Here is a 24148-nt window from a genome sequence, read left to right as displayed (position 1 = left end):
CTTCCTCATAAAAGTTCCCGATGTCCATGGATAATTGATTGCACCTCCACCTTCTGTGAGCAATTACCACAATCCAAGATTCATTATGGGCAGTTTGCTACAGTGGATTAGGTCATTGGTCCTGTAAGAAGAAAAGAGGCACATACATGTCGCAGCTAAAGTCAGTGTAACTGGGAGCATAGACCAGTTTCACAAAGATTTTTGACCACAAAAAGTAGAAAACAGCTGATTTTGCTTGTTTGGGTACTATTACATTAGGTCGAAAGTGTTTTATGAAAACGTTAATTATTGGGTAAAACTTGCTATGTAGTCTTACACATTTTACTAGGCTTACAAATACACCGTAAATACCTGGAAGGGCGCTACGTCACTTAAAATCTGAAACTGTGATTATTTGCTTGACGTGTTATGTATGAACAGTCTTACCCGCCTTTAGTCGCCAATTCAAAAACTCTGGGCTGTATTGTTTCTACGTCCACATTGTCGCATATCAGTTTAGCCAGTGACGTTGTTCTTCTGATTTCCTGGAGCTGGGCTGAAAGTGTGGATGACTTGCTGCTTAAATGAGAACATTACTATACTACTTGCCAATATATTCCAAATATTTGTTCCAAATATTCCAAATATATTAAATAAGTATTAATTTGAAATGTATAAAATACGATCCTTCTCCTCCACATTAAACAAATAGAGGAGCTTAATAATACAGGTGAAAAAAGATTTCCAGCAATACAAAAACACAGTTGGTAGGTGTGATTATTTTCTACCACAGGTAAGGCATCTAAGTGTAGCATGAAACACAAGCCCAGCGCAATTACCTTCCGTAAATCCATTTTCAGCGTTTTCAAACCAGAATCGGTCACCGTCCCTAAGGTATCTGAACTGTGCTGCCATGATTTCGGTAAATAAGGGTCCTACAGCGCCTCCTTCTACGGGTATTTCCGCGATGCCACCCGTCCAGATGTCTACATCAGCAGGACTTCTGCACAAAGGAAGTATAAACCAATATTAAAAGACAACTATCCGTCATTTTTTGTTCAAAACAAGTCATAAAGTGTGTTTCTAACGATGCATGACCTAACTTTAAAATATGATGATGCCAATTCGAACCTCAAAGACCTTTCTATGCAATCCCCTTCCCATCGCTTTACTATGGAAGCCGAATGAGGACATCTCGCCCCACGGGTCGCGGCCCGCGGCACGAGAATGGTGCCATTCACGCGCGATTTGAACCGTCCTCGTGCCACGGGGCGAGATGTCCTCAACTGGCTTCCATACTTTGCATGCCTCCGTCCTAATTTCGTACTTTATATACGTTATTAGTTCTTTGGTGATTTGTGTTATACGTCGTTCTGGGAATTGGCCTTGCGATTATTGACCGGGAACGTCCATACTGGTTGACGATTGTTATACGAATGTCTTTTTCGACACATAGATCAATAAAGCGTAACAATTGTTGCAACACATATTAAGGAATATAATAATATGTAATAGCTATATTCAACTTTCTTAACAATGAATACACAATTGAACATGACATCCAAAGAGGTTATGTAAACGGGTTTAACATTGATATTCAAACAAACAGTGACCGTCTTTTACTTCTATACCTATTAATCGTTCTATATCTTTCAAAACCCATTCCTCAAAACTCAAGGTATATGTGCAGCTTAAACCTTAAATACCAGCCTAAAATTATCATTTACAGAAAAAAATATAATAAACTTTGCTAAATATGTCTTTGGCAAGGACACAGCCAAGGGTCAGATGTGAGTTTCTAGTACTTTTAACACAGTAATATGCCTGCTGCTTTATTGTACACCGATGAACAAATTATCATGAAAATTTCATGTGACTTTAAGATCGCAATGAATCCTTCAGTGCATAGTATCCTTTAAGCGTGTTGCGAAATAATTTCACTATGTGGTAGTACAAAAGACTACAGTTTACCACATTTAAGGTTTTATTTCAAATCTTCAAATGTTGAAAGAGTAGCAAATACTTAAGCGGAATTAGGTAGAACAGATGCATTGATGATCATAGTATGACGTCATGTTGCCACACTGTTTGACGTTCTCATTACGAAAAATGATTTCGCATCTATATACATAGCACCCTTTTCAGCATCATACCATCGGGTCATGGAAGCATCTTCATGCAGTTCTATGCATAACACGATACACCGACTATGCCTTTATCTGACGCGTTTCTACATTCGCCAAATAACAGCATTTATTACTACAGATATACTTACTCGTAAACTTTCTTAAACATTTCAACCGTTTCAGTTCTCATGTCTGCAAAGCCAAAATATGGATCGGTACTCCAGTGAATAGCTTCATTCAGGCCAAATTTCTTGCGGTAGGCATTGTAAGACGGCAGACCGTGGTCACGCCCTCTCTGGATATTCAGCGCTGCTAAGTCAAAGCCGTTCAGGTTAGCCGTTTCGAACAAGTGGTCACGCAGATCTGGAGCCATGAACCGGTCACACTGTTCACTGGGATCAACCATCAAACCACGCTGAAGCCCATTTTCATTGAGCAAGAAATAACTTGGACGAAAGAATGTCTTTTTTAACTGAATGTATTTACTCTCTGATACTTTATAGTTCTTGTCCACGAGATTCATCGAAGGCGTGACCATGCTGTGGCCAAATCTGAACGCGGCTGTGGCGAATACATTGGTAAGGGTAGCGTCAACTTTGGGGTTATACCCAGTGTAGTACCCCGTTGGCAACAGGTTTAAATTATACTTATCCATAAACGGCTGACTTATGGTTACAGGCAAGTATTCGCTGTACACTATATGTTGTAGTTTAGCAATGAGTATCCGCCTGGTCTCTTGGTAAAGTTTCTCGTCGTTGTAATAGGGGTGGATGGCAGCCAACAGCTCGGCAATCCGGTTGTGTTCTCGGAAGAACACTGTGGTAATGCCAACGAGGCCTACGAATTCACTAACCTTCTCGTCTCCTGATAAAGTAATAATCAAAAGACCGTTGTTGAATGTAAATGTGGATGATGCAGACGTCAGTTAATAAATTAGTGTTGTCCATTTATTAATTTTTCACCCTTTTTTAATTTGGTTAGGACAATAGTAGAGTCTATAATTAATGAACTATTCTCAATACAAGCCATATTCGTCTCTCAGCAAGATGTCTGTGTCAAAAATTAACTTTTTTGTCATTTAGCTGTTAAATATCAAGAACAGTTTGCACATGTATCAAAAAAGATCACTAAGATAAGGACTGGTAAATCATATACACTTACAGAATGTACCCAAGAAATACACCTGGTTAATTACCTGCCCGGAGAAAGTTTATTCCCATGGCAAAAGCCTTCTTGTTTGGATGCGCTTGGAATGACAATTCATTTGACTCGGACATCAGCAATTTTCCTACAATAAAACAAGCGTACATTGTAATGTAAAGGGCGTGTTCCGCTTGCACCGGAACTAAGTTTTTCAATGGCATGAATATTTCATTTTAGGAATGTTATTGTAGTAATTTCTGTAAACAAATCTGTGTGGAATGTTGTCAAAATATTTTTGTTCTTCTTCATTCTTCATAAGTTTTATTTTATTTATACTGAAGGATGATAGCTTCTTTTTAAAGTTGTCCAAAACTTACCTTTGGTGAAAGTTCTTAATTTTCTGGCTTCGTACTCGTTGTGTCCATACACGCTTGTGGCGTCAATATATGATGATGCTACATTCAACTGTTCCCTTTGACCTATTGATAAAAACGTAGGCATAATAAGGTATGATTTATGATAATTCCTAACGTTTAAATTTACTGCTAATTGATACAATACGTTTTTATCTGACAACATACATATTGACACTTCACTTTGCATTCACATACATACAGTGAGAAAACATCTGACTGTGGATGTATAGGGCACCAGAAAAGACAGAAGGAATTGTGACAAAATAGAGTCTCTAAAACTTTACCAAACTTGCAGTTGATGTCAGTGCCCTCTGTGGAACGAACAAATCCAAAACAGGTGCGGCCATTTTGCCTAAATACGTCGTCCTGTGGTAATGGAATGTTGTCACAGCGCCGTCTGAAGCAATGTTTGGAAAGACAATGAGTTGCTAAAATTATTGTTGTTGTAGCAGGTCAATTAACATCACTACAGTTTTACTTAATTCTTGATTACTTCATTCTGGTTAAGCCATGATGCCAGAGGGCATGTAACTTGTTAGTATTTAAGCATTTACGGAAACAGTTACAATAAAACCCTAACTGAGGTAAACTGACAATAGATCGAATTCCACCGGTAACACGTGTGACCATTTGCCAGCTATCATACTGCCGTCACTGTACTGTTTTATTCTCTATGCTGTACGCCATTTATGATTTAAGAATCATATTATCACGTATTTCTAATGTTATTCGTATTGTTTTCCCAAGCATATTACTTTTAATGGTCACTTTGTCAGAGCGCACATTTGTAAAGTGACGTCGAAAAAGTGGTTCACACAGGGAAAGATGTCCGATGTGTAGTACAAGTGGAGTACAATTTATGTACATATCATTCAGACCTTTGATTTGGTTGAGCACACGATGACATATAGCAACCCTAAATCAATAAGATTTGACCTATAGACTACCTATAATTCTGTCAGTATATTCTGTGTCATGTTTCTCAGTTGGCCATTGCAAACTGGATCCATAAATAATGTTGAAACATACTCACGTTGGTTCTGTCTGGTTACAACAACCTAGCTTGGAGTCCATAAATCCTGTACGGAAAAACAAAAATACATCAATGAAGTACTCCATTTGCTCAACACATTTACCATAATCATATTCGAATTATTTTAAACAGAATTATATAAAAAACAAAATGGCCTATTTGTTTATCATATATCATAAGAATAACCGTGCTCACATACACATTATTCTTCTTTGTCCGGCTAACTTTGTCATATTTCGTTCGACCTTGCATGGTGACTGCCTTCTTAGGGGCGTTCGAGCATTATTGAGTACGCTGAAAACCATGTTCTTGTCATCAACCTAGACAATCTTGTACACCAAACATGGAAAAGTTTGTTAGTATTTTTTTAAAGGTCGGAGGTTTGACGGCTGTCCCATTATTGGGACCTGTTTGAGTATGTTGTCACATTCGTGTGTTTATCTGACTGCTTTTTGATGACGTACTTGTATCATGGTGATCATTTTTATGAACTACTGTTTAATGACGAACTTTACCACGTGTAACGTACATATATATATATATATATATATATATATATATATATATATATATATATATATATATATATATATATATATATATATATATATATATATATATATATATATATATATATTGGTGGAAGACAAGATGCCTTCTCTGCAAACGGCGATATGAGTGTCGTCGACCGGTTATTGTCCGCTTAACAGTAAGGGCGGGATAATGTGTAAGGCTTCTTGTGTTCTATAGCATTTGATACACGAGCTCCACTGATCGATATTATCGAAACCTGCAACGCATCTCCAAAAATGAAGGCCTTTTTAATAACTATTACAGATTCAACTGTCATCAAGCGTATAGTGACACATATCATTTATGAAGGAATGACTTTAATGCTTTACACCCAAAATTCACCTGGTACACTGTAGACAAACAGCAGTTAAGTATAGGGTCATACCTGATTCCATAGGCGTATCTGTAAAATCGTGGGCCAGGAATTGCCCGAAGGCGGTGTACTCCATGGTCAAGATGGCTTCCCTAGCCGGCCCTCCGTCCGGGTGAACCACGTTACTGACCAGTCGAGCACTGGGTAAAGGTGCACCATTCACACCGGTTTTACGGGTAAGATCATGGCGAGGGACATCCACGGTATTAAGCTCTGCAAGCCATACAGGCACATCAACATAATTTGATTCTAACAGTATGGCAAACAATATTAAAAAAAGCTTCTATTTAATTTCATATATCTATTTATGGCGTCCCAACGAAATCTCGCGTGTATGTTATTGGCATATTTCTGAACAAATTTTCATATTTTGCCTATCCAGATTCAAAGAATGGAATTGCATGTTTGGTGGATTGAAATTGAAATGGTCATTCAAGTACCTCACCGTAGAAGCCAATTTCAACAGACATCAGGATCACTACCAGAACTGTAAACTGTAACATCACGTTATTCGAACATAGTTGCGCCAAATAACATATACATTTATGTTGTTGCAAATATGCGCCTATTTACAATGTGGTGCAGTTTTAATCATATATACCAAACGGCATTACATTTAGAGTAGGGCTCTCATCAAATGGTGTTCTGGTTTGTAGTCTTGGTTGCATTTTTCCACATTCCACAATAGTTTAACGTGCAAAAAACCATTGTTTGTTGTATCTCTTTTTCTACACAACTAAACTGAATAGGTTACATCGACACAAGCAATATGCTTCAATATCCGTGTAACAAAAGCACAGTATATACACATGTAATATCACAAATGATGCACTAACTGATTCACCAATATGAAGCAGTACATATGCTGTCTTCGGTCCATGTGTGGCAGCAACTTAATTTTGAGTATCATATGTATATGTTGTCAAAAATACCTATCGGTGCAACACATGGCAGCGTATTGGAGGAGAAGCCAGTTTGGATGTAACATAAGACAAATGTGTAAGTGATGTCCTTACGTCTTTCATATACAGCTGGTAAGACCCTCCTTAGTGGGGTAAAGGCCCGTCCCCATAGCGGATTGTGTATATTATTACATGTCCCATCTATGGTTCGATATTGGGTCCTGAAGCACGTGGATGGTCCAAAGTAAGGACAGTAAATCTTTCGAAACTTCGCCAGCCACGTCTGTAAAACCCTATCCACTGTCATCGGAACGTTGTGCTTTCTAAGAAAAACAGAACAGTTATCTGAGTGCAATCAAGACAGTTCAGGACACTGAAAGAAATGCCGTTTTCGGAGAAACCACAAACACTAGACGATGTTACGCATCTGCAAATGACATGCGCATGAGGTGCGACGGTTACTACTGGATTACTACAAAGGTACGTAATTTACATCTTTTAGTAGTCGAGTTGAAATAGAAAAGAAACTAACACAATGGTTCATTTTATCTGCACTTGCTTATCGCGTTAGTGCATGTTGCTTGATTCTATTCTTACTAATTTGGTATGAAGGGTATCTTAAATGCCAGAACATAAGCGGTTCTGTGAACAGTCGGAATGAAGTGAAAAAAAATCGAGTTGAGATTTTTTTATTTCTTTAAGAATATTTCGCGTGTACTATGGCGATCAACTGGTTGTCCAATCTTTAACAAGTTACTGAACAGCCCCCTATCTGTGACGTTAGTACCGTTGGAAGTACATCACAGGTCTTCAGTGAGAGCGCTGGGAGTAGTTTGGCTTTGAGACTGTCTATTCATCTTAACATTTTTATATTTCATAGAAGTTTGTTTCAGCTACATAATATGATGGAGAATCTATCCAGGCAGTGGTCACCGTACGTATGGCTGAGTACTAAAATATAACCAGGAAACTAGCAACATAAGAAGGACATCACCATGACCATTCCTTGATTGTACTAAGGAAGTCATGCCTCGTTGAGTTGACAGCTGGTTGAGACCAGGCTGTATCCAGTCACTGCTTCGGATTGTCATTACCAAAAGCCACATGAAGTCAGTCTGAACAAATCAATGAAAAATTTGAATGAAGCCAAGGCCGGCTTACCTGATCACGTTTGATATCCAGTTAATAAAGCGTGACTGGCGTGCTATCCATGTGACACTAAACCCGTGATCACCAGAACCAAGAATTGGCGGCTTGATCGTTTTGAAATCCGCGACCAAATTATCTGCACCTGTGGTCAAGGAAGCAGTAGACGTGTGGTCAAGCTGAAGGCAAGGGAGGGAACTCAGACCCTGCGCTCTTTAACGCATGTCAATTAAATTTAACGCGTGCCAATTAAATTTCACCCGTACCAATTAAATAGTATAAAAGTGAGTTGTTAAAGAAAATTCTATGTCATATTCATACACAAACAAATTGCTTAATGCTGTAAGAAAGTCATTATTTTTTGGAGTAAGGACACCGAAGTAAAAATTATCATCAAAACTCTCAATACCATGGAAGCATTGTTGACTTTACTACATCAAGTATCAAACACTGCAGACTGGAATGGCTTTAAGATTATCTGTTCCTCATGTGGAGCCAGTGTTTAGGCTAAGGTGTTATTGGCTTCATTGATAATATCATCTCTAGTTACATTGCTGTTCGTACCTTCTGTCAGACGAGCCTGTAAATCTTGATTCTCCAGGGTATATTTGGCCAAGGCCTCGTCCATAATGCTCTCAGGGGTTGGAGCAGAGGCGGTGTCCACGAAAGACTGCCGTTTAACTCTGTCGCCATTTTCAAGCTTCTCCCCGGAAAGTACCTAATTTAAATATTGTCACGTGTAATTATTGACCTTCGTCAATAAATAAAGCATTTCTAAATTCTTTCCAGTCAGTATCTACGCTGAACAAACATTAATAAAATATTTCAAGCTCATGGTTGACCAGTATAACAGATTGTAGCATTGAGAGTAAAACCAGAGCGCCGATGACAGTGTGATAGTTGGCAAATAATCACACGTAACAGGTGAAATACGGCCTCTTGTCAGTTTACCTCAGTTAGATTTTATTCTAAGTGTTCACGACTATGCTAAGAGACCAAGCCTCGGGGATGCATAATCCACCAGCAGAATCAATATAAAATCCTCACTAACCGATACAAACTTCAAACTTAAATAAAATCTCTAAGCTCGATCCCGGCTGACCAAAATGCCCGCATCTGCCACGTATTGTAACGCTCAACTTTCATAATATACCTCAATCATTGTTCTAAATCGTAAAAACCGCCATATGATAATTTTATTATTTAAGTAAAACTATTGCATACATTTTAGATAACTTTTTTCGTCATTTTATCCCAGCAAGAAATTACAACACGACTGAGTATAAAGCTGCAATAGACCAGATTTTATTTCATTGATTTGTTTATTTATTTGATTGGTGTTTTACGCCGTACTCAAGAATATTTCACTTATACGACGGCGGCCAGCATTATGGTGGGAGGGAATCGGGTAGAGCCCGGCGGAAACCCACGACCATCCGCAGGTAGCTGGCAGACCTTCCAACGTACGACCGGAGAGGAAGCCAGCATGAGCTGGACTTGATGCTTGAAATCAAATGTAATTTGATCAGATATGTTATGATTATATGTTATTACTATACTCTTTTAATTCTGTAGATAGCATGTAATATAATCTCACACGGTTTCCTTGTGTACCTGATAAAAAATATCCTGACGCAGCGATTCATATACCATCACTCGTATAATAACTGGAGCGTGTCTTTCCGTTCTTCATGTAAGTTATGCAATATAGGGTGCTTATCTGTACGACATATCTGGGAAGTTCGTCAGTAACTTGCCACAGGTGGTTGGTTAACGCCGAACAATCCGGTTTCCACCAACAATAAACCTGACGGCCTTCGAGTAAGTGAAAAATTCTTGAGTATGGTGTTAAACAACAATCAGATAACTACATAAGTAAAGGCTGTCTCAGTCTAATGTTTTGCACATTTCTGACTCTAAACAAAGCATGGAAAACTTACCTGGAAGATCAAACCGGCAGTCAGAAGCGCGAAGCTTAACCTACAAATACAACGAAAAATCATTTGAGGCTTGATGTTAACTGAGATTTCACACAGCTATATAACACCGGCAGCCCTTCGCATTTTGCTGAAACGGTATATATTAGAAAAGTCCACGAGCAGTATTCGGAGTGAGCGTTTGTTTTCCCACTGTAGAACTGAAAGCCGGTGATTAATAACAGCAGGTGCAAAGAAGACAGTCTGAAGTTATTGTGTGACGTACAATAAATTATCTTTTATTGGTTAATTCAAGGCTAGACGACGTGGTAATTCTCTACCTGTTTTATCATCATCACGAACCAGTGGATAAAACAAATGACGTGCAAGGTCAACGACTATACAGGTGATGCTGGAGATGCCTTCCTTGCAACCTTCACATATGGAAGATCATACAAATCAATCATCTCTTGCTATTTTGTAAAGTTACAGTTGAGAAAAAGGGACTAATAGAAACATTCCAGAACAAAAAATGTACCTTCAATGACAGCATTCATTGCTTTCAACAAGATCGGGTTTATGACATGTCACGTGGCGCATTTTCCTTTGTATAGGCGTAGTCCTTTGTATACTAGCCTGTATAAGGCTATCCATTGCTCACTGAAGATAACGTAGTAATCAAACATCAAAAAGAAAATGAAATGTAATTCTCTGATATTCATCTGAATGGAGCATTCCATTACACTCTTTCTTGTTATGACATTAATGAAGATGTAGATGCTAAAGAGACTGGAATCTAAAATCCTGAAAGACATTTTAAAGTCACGCATTAAAAATTTCCTACCATTAAATCACGAACAATAAAACTAGCATAACGTTATGGATGTCTTTATAGTGGGTCGTATTTTGTCTAAACGCTAACGCGTTGTATGGCTTAAAATAATGAATATGACTCGTATATGAAGTTATGAGAAGAGAAAGATTATTTTTGACAAGCATGAAAATTAGGATGAGCAAGGTCATGTGGAAAACAAACTTTTCTTCTACGTAATATTAAGCCAACTGACTTCCTATACGTGTTCATTTGCAGGCCTAATCAGTTATACCATTCATATGCTATGCTTGGGATCTAACGTGGTTCTTAACAATTTTTCAATCATATCACGAGGATTCATTAGGTTTGTGTACATTTGGTAATCAGCTATAGGCATACTGTCTGTACCATATGCATACAACACGGCTTATATGAACATGACACCACTTCTTACAGTATATCTCTTAAAATGGTGGTCATATAAAGCAAAATGTGTTCTGTGCCTCATACAATAGTGTTAACTATACAGTTGATAGAATTTTATAATTTTTGTCTTAAACATCTGGGCCCAGTTGTTCAAAAGTGTATTAGCTAATACTGGTATTAAGTAACTTTTTATATTTAAATTTTAACCAATTTCAGCTGCCAATACAGTTGTCCAGAGCAAAGTATAACAGCAGCAGACTTATAGTTCATATTTAATGTACTGTTACACATATATTTTTGGGCTAAGCACTAAACTGAAGACTTGGTTTAAAGTTAAATCACTCCGGCCGTACGTGGGAAGGTCTGCCAGCAATCTGTGGAAGGTCGTGGGTTTGCCCCGGGCTCTGCCCAGTTTCCACCCACCATAATGCTGGCCGAAGTCGTATAAGTGAAATATTCTTGAGTACGGCGTAAAACACCAATCAAATAAATAAATAAATAAATAAATAAAGTTAAATCTGTTATTAAATCTTAAAACAGTTGTGAACAATCGGGCTCTCACAGCGCTAGATATAAACCACATGTCTCAACCCTACATAATGGTGCATTTTGTCATAATATGTTTTCTTGTTACATTGTAAATTAAAGTCTTTAACTATTTTGAGAATGAGCGGATGTGGTGCATACATGACATTCCATGTGGCTGGTCTGGTTTGCTGAACTGTTGTCACGGTATAATGCCGATATATGTCATGAAGTTAGAAGGCGCATACTGGGAGCAACCGCGCCTCTGAGCGATTCATTCGTCTAGATGATGATAAGATAGGTTCACAAAAGGCAAAAACATCTTTAAGCGAAGCGCGCTATACGATTAAATCAGTTGAGCTTATTTGACACAGCCTAGTAATTCACCTTGTTTTTCACTCCCCAGCCGCCTGTCAGTAACACTATACATTATGAGGTGACTGCATGCAAATCAAAGATAGCTGACTATTTACTTGGCCGGTATTCGTGCATACAGAAATCTAGATTATCGGGAGCATGGGGTAAGAAAGGGCAAGGTGTATGCATTTTACTAAAATAGCTTATACACAGTACACTGACAGTACCAGTCTACACAAGGGTCCAAACCAAACGTTGAAACCAAAATTTGGTTGTCTATGGAATCGGCTCGCAGTAATTTCTGATAACACAGAAAACAAATAGTGAATGTTTGAAACACATCACCTCTCACTTCCTATATAGTCTATTGGTCATGCCGAAGAGTATTCCCGTCTACTTCCGGCTTATTTGCGTCCGGTGGCATTTTAATTAATATACTGAACTGATTACTGACTCTCAAAAATACTAAACGCACGGAACTTCATGCCATGCACACAGTGCCGTTTCATAATACTTAGTGTGAAAGCCCATATTAATTTTCATTTTTTGCTTGTATTCATGCGTTAAATTGTGCGACCATTTGATTGATTACGTAGAAAATGTTAATGTTGCTTGTTGCATTTTGAAATACTATTAAAAATAAGTAGAAAAAAGGCTTACAAAATGTTGGAGATAAACAAAGCGACAAAGACATTGTTACGCCGGGGGCAAACGTTAGTTCATGAAAGTATATTTCTCAAGGACCATTTCGTACATTACATACTAATATAGTGACAACTTGTAATCAGAATGGACCAGGAACATCGGGAAAATGACAAATGACACGGCATAATCACTCTGAACGCCGTGAAATCGGCTCTGGCCCAGAGGGTATATATAAAACTGAGAACCATTCGGCATGATCCTCCTGCATTGTCATAGTGAAACACTCAACGATATTATTAATATTTGCACATATTTTTTGTGTAACTTTTTGGGGGGGTAAATAAGATAGCATTAATCTGATGTTGTATTATTTTACACTCGGTATATACACAGTGTAGCAAATCATGATAACTTAATCGCTCGACATCACCCGCATTAGTGAAAAGCGAATTATACAAACTTGGCATGCTATGAAATTCCCAGTTATCATAAAAAAGACAATAGTACGAAATAATTTTTTCTACGTTATTGTAATTCCCTGTGTGACATAATTATATCACGTAACTCCCAGTGAAAATTTAATCCAATGATACTGAAACTTCTCGGAAATCCGATTGGATACTAATTCTACTGGAACAGTAATATCACACAAAATATAAAGGCTAGAAAGTTCAGGATTTCGGCTTCACCTTCTTTGCTTGCAAAATAAATATTACTTTAAAAAATGAAGCTGACGAGGACTACCTTTATATAAAATTGGTATGTTGTGCCCACTGATATGAATAATTATATACCAAATATTTGGTTAGTTTACATGGTTGATAACCTGTTTCACTGATAACAATACAAATTGTTACAAGTAGACAAAGTAAAGACTCAGCAGGGTTAAAAATGCCATGAATAAATCAATTACAATCATCTACAATGTGATTTACAATACTCTGTTAAATTTAACAGAAAAGTCTGAGTGATTATATTATTTACTCTGTAACTGCAGCAGATTATTCTGTTAAATATAGCACACCTATTCCATCAGTTCAACATAACGATTCTAACAGACTAAACATATATTATGTTGAATATGACACAATATTGTGTTATAACAGAATACATTCTAGCATCACTCACACAGTAGACTTTCTGTTAAAGTTAACCAATTATATTTTTTGAGTGTAGATTACTATCACAATTAAGTGAGGTGCTATATGTTCGATTCTAATTAATATCACTTGACACGTTGGTAACACCTTATGAAAGTCGTTATTAACAAACAATGATCTAATTACATGTGATATCAAGGATAAAAAAGGACGTACAGAAGTGTCTGGATGTGACAAACACTGACTGTCAGGATCAATCGTGAAGTTCTGTTTCGAAGAGCCCTTTGAATTAAGTAATTAAAGGTCTATATATAGCCCTTGTGTTATTTAGTCGCGTTACAGTAATTGGTTGATCCACTTATACAAAGGACGCGTGTGGGTTTGTTATGCGCCAACGGCTTCGAAACTTCATTCCTACTATGTAATTCTTAAAACATTTATCAGAATGAAAAAAAGATGGAGAATAGGCCGGTCACTCTATCTGGATATTATGAATTAAGGAAGATGTAAACAAATAATGTACTTGACATGTCTTAGGGGCATCCGGTACTATAGCCACATCTATAAGACGTGATGCATCAAGAAAAATATGAAACCTGGTGTGTTACACCTTTTCAGAAAGTGTTGTGTATGTTTTCAATGCCAAGATACCACTCAGTAGAACGAAATGAAGAGAAAATCATATATTTTATGGATGTCTCCTTCGGTACTAATCACTTTACCTCTCCTCTGATCTAGCTTTCAGTTTTAAGAGACGACATTCTGAAGAGGCAGAAAGGACTGCGCGAGATTTGGACGAGCGATCGAGATTTAATGTGAGGTACAGAACGCCCCATTCTCTAAATCTCGCTTTTTAAAATAAATGGCACACGAAACTCTTCAGAATGTCGCGCTGTTCCTGAATCTCGTCTAAATCTTGACTTGTCCGTTTATCGCTCGTCCCGAGTTGAGTTGCAGTTCATAAATTTGGAGAATCATAGGAATTATTTCAATGACACTGCAACATTCTGTCGAAATCGGGAAAATTTAATCCATCGTTTACTAATCAAATCACTTTAATAGCTCAAAAGATTTCAGTCCAGAAATGAAGCAGCGAGAATAAGTCAACAGCAGGAGATTCAGACCAGAGCGTGATATTTGTATAAGTAATTCTCTAGTGAATGTCGTTGGATACTCACTGGAATCTCGACAATATATGGTGTGTATTCCTAGTCTTGGTCAGTTGTCGACTGACAATTCAAGCTTGTCAATGTCTGACAATACTGTACTCATTAAGATGGCAGTTTGTTTACTGGAATCTGGTTTACTTTATTAAAGTATGACCCAACATTACAAAGCGGGACATCTAAAATCCACGGCCAACAAACAATGAGAGATTCTATACCCAAGGCTGGGATTAAATACGCCTGCTTTGGCATAGCGAACCATACGCACTGAGCCACGGCTCGCTTCTCACTTGTCTTTTCTTGTCAAGATAAACTGCAACGATGAACTTAAGTTTCCCACTTTATTTCTCACTTGTGGACGAATTTGTATCGACTTTTTGTTTTTCCATTCTTTTTCCTTATTTCTTTAGTGGTTTCGAAACTGTACAATTCTAAACCACTCCTCACAGTGGATGCTTCAACCACTGCAATTTATTGGCGGTTGGCACTTGTTTAGTTAACTCCAAGAGGGGTTGAACAATACGATGTAAATGAGCTTTGATGTAAATTAGATGATCAACCGTAATCCAACGCACATGGAATCGCGTTATTGTGGTTATGTGCAGTCCACTTTGTATCGACTATTTTTGCCTTCCACGATTTTCCCCTTTTTTACGTTTAGCTTTCAACAACTACAATATTCGGAGAAACTTCGATACTCGAGAAAGCACAATTTTCGAACCCAAATGTCACTCGTTGTATACATACAAACAAGACCATACGGTCCACTGAGCGTGAAGACATATAAATACATTTCATATAAAGATTAACATCTGGTATCATAGTGCATTTCCCGCGTGCTTAAAACTGTAATCGTCTGTTGTACGGCTCGGATGATTTCCACAGATGATGTGCGAGATGTTTAACAATCGGTAAGGTTTATTGGCATAACGGAGACATTATTACGATGATGTGGGAAAGGACTTAAAGGCCTCACTAAGTAAAATGGCCTGCTGCTAAGCGTATACCCGATATCCATTGCAGAGGAAACATGAGCACAATCTGATAGACTAATCTAAACGAAATTTCAAATTCTAGCGACCAGCTCTAAAATCATATTTCAAATTTAAACTTATGTCAGAAAAGTATCTTTTTGGAATCGGCCCATGAACTTTATCGTAAGAATTTGTGTCAGTAAAGTCATTCAAAGTTTATTTTTCTGCACAAAACCAAACTATGAAGCAGTCAGTTATCGCTGAGAGAATAAATAGTATACAAAAGCCAAAGCTTGTTCTCCATATACATTTGAATTCAGCGGTTAACAACCACAAAATTTCGACCTTCAAGTTATCTGTGACTGCCATTTATTATCAATCACTTTGTTAAGCTTAAACCTTTTCATCGAATTCGATTAAAAAGATATTACCTTGATAGACGAGCCATATATAAGATCATGCAGTAAAAACTGTTATAGCTTTATGTGCGTGACTGAGTTGAGACCTCCAGACGGGGAAGACAATGACAGACATACTAGAGCGCGATTTATTTAGTTCCTTGGCGCATCTATCTTCCCTGGCAATCAGGCAGTAATAAAAACATAGCCCTTAGCCTTATTTTAACCCATTCCTATCTCTTTCTGATTTCTCTTTTGTTTTATCCCATCCCTGGTCTATGCTCTTTAGTGAAATTTGCTTTCGGGACTTAGCATACATACCCTAAACGTTGAAAATCCTGACGCAAATTTATATAAGAAGTAGGGTACGTTTTTGTTGAAGGCAAAATAAATAGATGAAATAGGGACATTAAATTTTTCCATACACTTGTTATATAGGCACAGTGAACCTGTGATGTGGGTTCCTTATACATCATGAGGGAATCGCTGGATATGCCTCTAGCAAACTGTTCAACCGTTTCTTAAAAATGCCTTCTTTTACTCATCTTAGTGTTTTATTGGTATATACAATATACCAATAATATATGCATATACAATGTAGTTAACAAAACTTATCTGTCTTCAAACAGATGATGGGTATTAGTACACGACCTATAATTGTTGTTTTCTAGGTTTTCTATTTATCTACACCGAAATTCTATGATAACTATGATATTCATTCCTCAAAATGTACATAGCGAGTTTAAATTTTGTCGAATACAAACACCAACTGCAAAATTACTCCATCTTGAACCAGTAAGCGCTCATGACAAAAGAAGAACGTAACATTTCAGTGTAAACACATGCAATTTCATTATTCAAATGAAAACGCTATTTAAGATTATTTATTTATTCATTGGCAAAAAAACAAAACAAACAAAAACAAACAAACAAACAAACAACAAGCGAACAAAACACATACGTACAATATATACATAATTTTCGTACAGAAGACATACATTAGGTACGGAAATCCTTCAAGGAATAAGCCATTCTTAACTTTTCCTCAAGTGGTTTGAACGGTCTAACGGAAACGCCAGAAGAGTTCTGAATGGGAATGTCCGTTCATGTTGTTTCGCTCTTCCCGCAAGGATGTCTATCCTGTACCTGCAACGCACTCAAGGAGCTCCGGAATCCGTGTTACATCACTGACTCATCTTTGACTCAATGCATGTTACATTTTGCATGCCCGCGATGTGAGTTTTTTTTTTGTTACTAAAGACTTACTGATGGACACAACTGACCGAACTTGTTATCTTAGTTCCCCTGACATAACCTGACACCGAAAAGTTCATCATACACAAGTACAAATATATTTACGAATAAAATATGTACAAGAAAAGTTAAGCATGGTCAAAATTTGCAAAACCACGCAACAAAACACCCCACCACATCCCACCCCACCACACTCCACCCCACCCTGAAAAAAAGCGTAAATCTGCAATAGTTTCGAGATGTCGCGAAAACTCATTGTCGATGCGCGCTTTAGTCTCTCGTAGAGTGAACTGCGTACGTTAAAAGATGGGTTGTCAAAAATTTGACCGACCCACAGGCCACTGGTTTGTCGCACCTAAAGTATATTAGATTACTTTGAGTCAGAATAATCTGACTTAAGGGCATTAATTAAATTATACAAAAAATATAATTACAATGACACATAGAGCTCAAAGTTGAGAGACAGTAGGGCCTAACTAAAATCTGATTTAAAAGGCGAGGTAAGTCACCATTTACAATTACTATATATATTAGCTATAATTTGTTGGGCCTCTACATATATACGTGCGCTACTTCACATCACTTGTGTCTAAACACAAGGACATCTATACATGCAAATGAAACATATAGGGGTTAGTATGGTATGAATCAGTTTTCAATACAACTTTCTGTTTTTCTACACGGACAGCTTCTTCGTATTGTGTATAGCAATTAACTACTATAATTACACGGTATGTATGCAGAAATAAGCAGAATTTCTAGACCAGATATAGAATCATATTTATACACAAATTAACACTTAATATATACTGTTAATCGCTATTCATATTATTTGACAACATTGCTGTGATATAGACGCACTATCGTCTATATTTATGATCCTAAAAAATACCACCCCCAGGCCACTGTTTTTAAACATAAGCACACACTTAACCTCAAATGACCCAACCATGCAGAAATTTTAAGTGGAGGATTTATCGTGACACAGTTATGTGGATGAAATGTAAACTAGGATTTCCTCTACAATGTGTTATTCTGCGAAATGAAACAGAATATGAGAATGACAATTAAATACCCTGTTATGAAACACTGACAAATTGCCACCGCACACTGACTCATGGATACTACAACCTTTAATTGATTACAGGCGTTATCGATTAGATTACAAGTGAGCTTAGGATAACTAATTAATTATTAATTAGTTTGAACTAAGATAAACGCTCAGAATTCCTTTGAAGACAGATTGTAAAAACTTACTTATGGAGCTTAACGCAGTTTAATCTGTTTCATATCTTGGACTTCGTGCTTGAAACCCATCACAGTGTCGCAGGGCTTAAATTATTCTCTGACTCGGCGGCATTAAACACAAGGCAATTAACACTAGCCTGTGTGTTACCGACAAGATGACCACAGACAAACACAACCTTTTTAAACAAATCTGTGGATGCATTCCGACGAATGAGTGGTTTTAATGACCTGACTAGTATTTACAATACAACTATCTCAAGATTCTGAAAAAAAAAACATTTAAGCTAAGGATATATAAACAGTGAAGCTATTGTATTAGAAAGAATATTTATCTACAAATTCATGATCAGTCCGTATAAAGGTTGTAAGACGAGGTAAACCTACACAGTAACCATACATGTACGTCGATTACACCTGTGTTGACATACAGAAATATGACTACATGTGCGAGTTAAATACAGGTACACATAGGCAAAACACAAAATGTTTGCACCATGTTCCATTGTGTCTCCTGAAGGTGTAGTTATGAACGTGTTCATAAAAACAATTTTCAATGCTCTTCTTCAGCTGCAGAACAAGGATGCCTGTGTACCTTAAAAATCTGTCTCACACTACGGAGCCTTTGAGCTGTAGAAACTATCCAGCTTAAAAATTCGAGATTGTCCACCTTTTTTATCAGTTGCCTATACAAAAGGTCAATCACGCGAAGGACATAATTAATTGATGTCGATTACTCTTAACATATACTGGCGTATAGCAACGTAGAAACCTCTCGTGGGTAGCTCTAATTCTTCATGATTAAATTATGCCACACGCGTGTGTACTGTATAGATTATAAAAGGTGTACCGACGTACATATAGCCGCTATAAACTTAACCTTATCTAAAACCCTTTCTGCATACTGATCTTGACTTTCATAATAGATATTTGTCCTAATTCATTTGCTAAGACTACGTTGACAATGCTATATAGCCATGTAACGGATGGTATGGGCCAAATCTTACGTTACATACATGCTTCAACCGCATACAACTTGTACTCCCGTCGAGGTAAATTGTGCATATGCAGATGCCTATGTCAGGTCTATAAACATGGGTATCATCTGATAGGCATAGTGGACATCAAATGATAGATGTTATAAATGAGAACTGATGTTGACAATAGTCTATGTCAACCTACATTGTTTTCTTTCCAGATACTACATCTGTGTTTAGATCATTCCCATGTGCTAAGTAAATTCCATTGTCATTGTACAGATAATCGTAAAAGGCGAGACATTTTACGCTTTGAGCTGCTATATAGTTTCAAAGACTTACCTGTAATCATCAGCTCATTTATAGCGGCCTTAACTAAGGTGTGCTCTAGACCCCATACAGGTAAATGTGAGATAGGCGCGGTGAACCTGGGTTTATATCGTGACCGTGTAAAGTATAAAAATGAACCGAAGCGTATCAAGTGGTACACACAGGTGGGCTTTTTATAACCCTTGATTTTAAAAATGTCTCCTACCTTTAATTGCCTGTCTAATTAATATATAAGAATTTTATCTCTGTTATCTGGTATTACTAACGAATGTTATAAGAAGGTTGTTGGAAATCACACACGTACAGACGGAAGTGAATAAAACTAGGGAATAAATATTTCAAGTCGTCATTTCTCTTGCCAGAATGAGGTAGCCTCAAGATATTCTTTTGCAAGTTACCAAGGACATCACATACAAGGTTAAACGGATGGAAAAAAGACAGATGGTGATAACAAGCATTGTTTTCAGCAGCTTTAACTTCAACAGTTGTTAGCTTGTATTATGGTACACTATGCTTATACATTATTTCAAAATCACAAAGGTTTCTCATTAAATTATGCTCTTCACAAGCACTACAGAAGGTCAGTATTACACCGGAACACACCATAAGGTTCTAAAATATCATATAGTGAGTCCGAAACCAGGGTTCCGAATTTAAGCAAGCGCGACACTTGTCGTAGGTAATTTCCTGCTGATTAGAGGTTTTGCTTTCGTTTGAATTGTAGGTGTCTTTGATTTGGCAATGGAAAGGTACTAGCAAATGCCTTATGCAGAGGAAACGTTAATTACAAAGCTTACACTGGAGGACGAGCTCCCGGAATAAATTTGTAGTTGACACATGCACGTGCTTACACATGGATCTCACACATTTATCTAATACATAAGTATAATCATCAACAACAGAGGGTTATCAGTGTGGCGTCGGTGTCAAAATCTCGATTCTGTCTGTATATAGTTATCACATTAGCCTTTGAAAAAAGCTTTCCACCCTAAATATACTCTCAAAACAACAAAAGCAATTCTTGGCGTTCGCATGAGAATTTCTGGTACGAGTGCAGATGTGAATTAATAATTTACATTTAAAAAAGTGATCGAAAATATAGAGAATAAGGCAAAAACTTATCGAGGTACCCCGTTTTTCTACGGATACCGGATCTGGCTTGCCTTCAATAACGTACCATGTCAAAAGCGGAAATAGCGATATTTGAATGACTAATGGTATGTTTTCAGGCTACACGAAGTTGTATAAGCGACTAGACATACAATATTAAATGTATATCAGTTCTTTCACGTATATTTGTATTCTGCAGAACATTCACGTGATTAGTTTTTATCAGTGATGATCATGAATTTTTTTTCATTTGCCCATTTTTTCAAATTATTTTCGTTGCTGCAATGTATGATTTTCACCTATAATGCTTTTACATTAACCATTCATGTATTACTACAACGGTGAAATTAAGAATGCAACACTTAGTAAAGATTCCAAAAACTCTGAGTTGGAATCTCGTCAACGTATTTAATGCATGATAAACTCTTCTAGTTTCACGGAAACTGTCATTTATATGGCGGGTGGAAATCTATAAGCTATACTGGCAAGCATTATGTCAGAGACACCGATATGAAGATTTTTTGAAACTCTGACAACATTAGAGAGACACTATACTGTGAACCAGCGCTTTAAACCACCCGGTCACTTATGACCTAAAATACACTGGAGTCTACAGATATAAACAGTATTAAAGCTGTTAATTAGTCGGTTTGATTTGTGTGTATGTAGCCTTTACATAGAGGCTAGATGTTATCCTATCTATCCCTCACTATATATGACAAGTCCTATACAGCCCTATATTCATTCAAATAGAAGCTAAACACAGATATACCTTATTTTCTTACTGCCGGGATGTTGTTAGACTAATGCCAGGCCGTCTATTGTATAATGTGAATGTATGTCAACTATAATATTACTTTGAGTACTTCTGTACCAGTGTAAGGCGTAGAAAACATTGCAACTAACATCACTGCCTAGTTGTGACTAAACCATGGTGCTAGGCAACGTTGCTAGGCTTTAAACCTATCAATGAACAGCCGGAATAAAAAAACTGACTGCCTTAAGTGAAGAAAAAATGAGAAAATCGTCACAAGTTGTCAGTTCGAAACTATGGTGTGCCAAAGATAATCCATAAAATATGAAAGACTACAGCACAGAGAATAAAACCAGAGCGGCGACAACCTTGTGGTAGTTGGCAAATGGTCACACGTAACCGGTTAAACCAGACCTCTTGTGACTTTGTCTCAGTTAGGGTGTTTTCGTAACTGATCATGTAAATTCTTAAAGGGTAACAATCTGACCCCCTCCCCTCTCCAGAAAAAAACCCATTTATTAGACAGTATGGGTACATCCAGAGCTGAAACTCCTGCTATTTTTGTTTTTTGTGTATTTCACCTTAGCGATAGCGCTGGGGGATATATGGGTTTCTGATATTTAAACATTTGTGAAAACGGTTAGAATTAAGTCCTAAGTATTACACAAAACTAACAAGAGGCTGGATTTCACCGTGTTATCACTTACCAGGTATCACACTGCTTGTCGTCGCTCTTCTGCATTGATTCACTTTTTTATATTGCGATTATTCAAATATTTCTATATGCGGTGTGTCAGTTGCGTAGAAAGACTGTTTAGTCTCACTTGTTTACAAATAAATTCATATATATTCATATGATACTTGTCTGAATTTTCTTGTCCGATGTGAATAATAAAATAAGAAAAAAAAATGTTGGCTTATATATATATATAAGTAATTTTGCTTTCAACTATTTATACATGCTTTTGTGAAGTGTTGCTTGAGGAAAACTGATATCGAGCCTAAACATGCTCTCAAATGTAAATCAGACTCTGACCAGTGCGGTAGCTGTGAGTTCAAGTCCAGCTCATGTTGGCATCCTCCCCAGTCGTAGGTGGATCTGTCCGGTTTCTTCCCACGGCCTTAAGCAATAATCGAATAGATAAATAGGCCTAAACAAAAAAATTAATGAAATCATACAATTTACCAGTCTGGGTTTGGTTTTAGTGTTAAGTAGCTTTATCTATTAAAGTGCACTTCAGGAAAACCACGCACCTTCATAGTATTTAAAATTTATGACAAACCCGTAGACATTTTTGTTTCGCCAATGATAATCAATATTCTTTGTCTGCTTTCTACATATAAACCGAAACTGAAACTGAATCTAGTCCCATTCTAATGTAATATTTTTAACCCAGTCAGAGTTTAGTGTATTGACCGTTTAATCTGCTTTCTGAAAGCTCTTTGTGATCTCCGCAGTTTAAAAAGTAAAGAATGTCTCATATCACTTATCCAAAATGTACGACCCTGATAACAGTTGGAAATTCCAATTTACAAAGAATGACCGAATACAAACACAAACACATTATTGTAATGTTTATGTTTACAGTGAACAAATTCTGAGATCTTCTTACGAGAGAAGGCGAGGTGCAACTTAATGTACAAACACTGTCAAATGTTTATTGCATAGATGAGGGCAGAATGATATCTTACCAGCTGTTGTAGGGGTATATATATATATATATATACAGCCAATCAGGTTTAGGCCAAAGCGAAAATGAAAGTTTTGATACGATGGGTTTTTACTGTTACGTCAGTAAATCGTCAATAAATCCTATAAATAGGAGGTGAAACCTTAGCACAAGGAATTTACCATCAGAGGTGAGCAAAGCATATATACACCGATAGATCCGGTTTAGAAAAGTTTTCGTTACAACGCTTCGAATATGTCGACATTTCTTAGTTGTGAGGGTTTACTAAAGTACAAAGTGGCGTTTGACATTCCTACCCCAAGACCACATTTTGTGTTCCTGCGAAAACAGGCGAGTATACTTTTAATGACTGGGAAAAGAAAAGAACTGAGCAAGACGAATATCAACTGATATGTGATGTCAATAAGTTCTGTCAAGAAAAAAGTATCACAAATGCGATATTTTCGCTTCACCGTGGTTCATGGATCTCCGATCGCCAACATTTCCACGGGCACCTTTGTGTGGATCAAAATAAATACGTTGAGATTTTCCTAAACGAAAATGTCATCTTATCCAAAAACAATGTAACAAAACAATGGAAGGCGAGCCGAGATCCAAAAGACTATGTTCTTAATGTTCGGGAGTATCCTTTCACCTCTTACCTTCAACAAGACCTGGATGCCATTGGAAAAGTTGACAAACAACGCCAACAGGAAAAGTTACCAGCATCTGTGATGGAACTCGTATGGCACAATTCTCTTCCTCGTCTCGGATTTAAACTCAATCAAGATACTCT

At 37.3% G+C, this 24148-nt stretch overlaps 1 protein-coding gene across 1 annotated transcript in view; it reads right to left on the bottom strand.

The window, feature by feature from the left end:
- Positions 1 to 24148, bottom strand: part of LOC135470956 (peroxidase-like) — a 28219-nt gene continuing 4071 nt past the window's right edge. The window contains exons 2-15 of the mRNA XM_064750005.1: positions 11957 to 12030; positions 9632 to 9671; positions 8256 to 8409; positions 7707 to 7836; positions 6660 to 6868; positions 5656 to 5856; positions 4698 to 4743; positions 3949 to 4061; positions 3626 to 3727; positions 3301 to 3393; positions 2255 to 2969; positions 819 to 982; positions 427 to 535; positions 1 to 121 (exon numbers count right to left, since the gene is read on the bottom strand). Of these exons, the coding sequence (XP_064606075.1) occupies positions 64 to 121; positions 427 to 535; positions 819 to 982; positions 2255 to 2969; positions 3301 to 3393; positions 3626 to 3727; positions 3949 to 4061; positions 4698 to 4743; positions 5656 to 5856; positions 6660 to 6868; positions 7707 to 7836; positions 8256 to 8409; positions 9632 to 9671; positions 11957 to 12030 (2208 nt within the window). The 3' untranslated portion in view covers positions 1 to 63. The remainder of the gene's footprint in view (positions 122 to 426; positions 536 to 818; positions 983 to 2254; positions 2970 to 3300; positions 3394 to 3625; positions 3728 to 3948; positions 4062 to 4697; positions 4744 to 5655; positions 5857 to 6659; positions 6869 to 7706; positions 7837 to 8255; positions 8410 to 9631; positions 9672 to 11956; positions 12031 to 24148) is intronic.

This window comes from Liolophura sinensis, chromosome 7 (assembly GCF_032854445.1).
Source record: "Liolophura sinensis isolate JHLJ2023 chromosome 7, CUHK_Ljap_v2, whole genome shotgun sequence".
NCBI lineage: Eukaryota > Metazoa > Mollusca > Polyplacophora > Chitonida > Chitonidae > Liolophura > Liolophura sinensis.
Note: the sequence above shows the minus strand (reverse complement) of the source record. Positions and strands in the feature narration are given on the sequence as shown.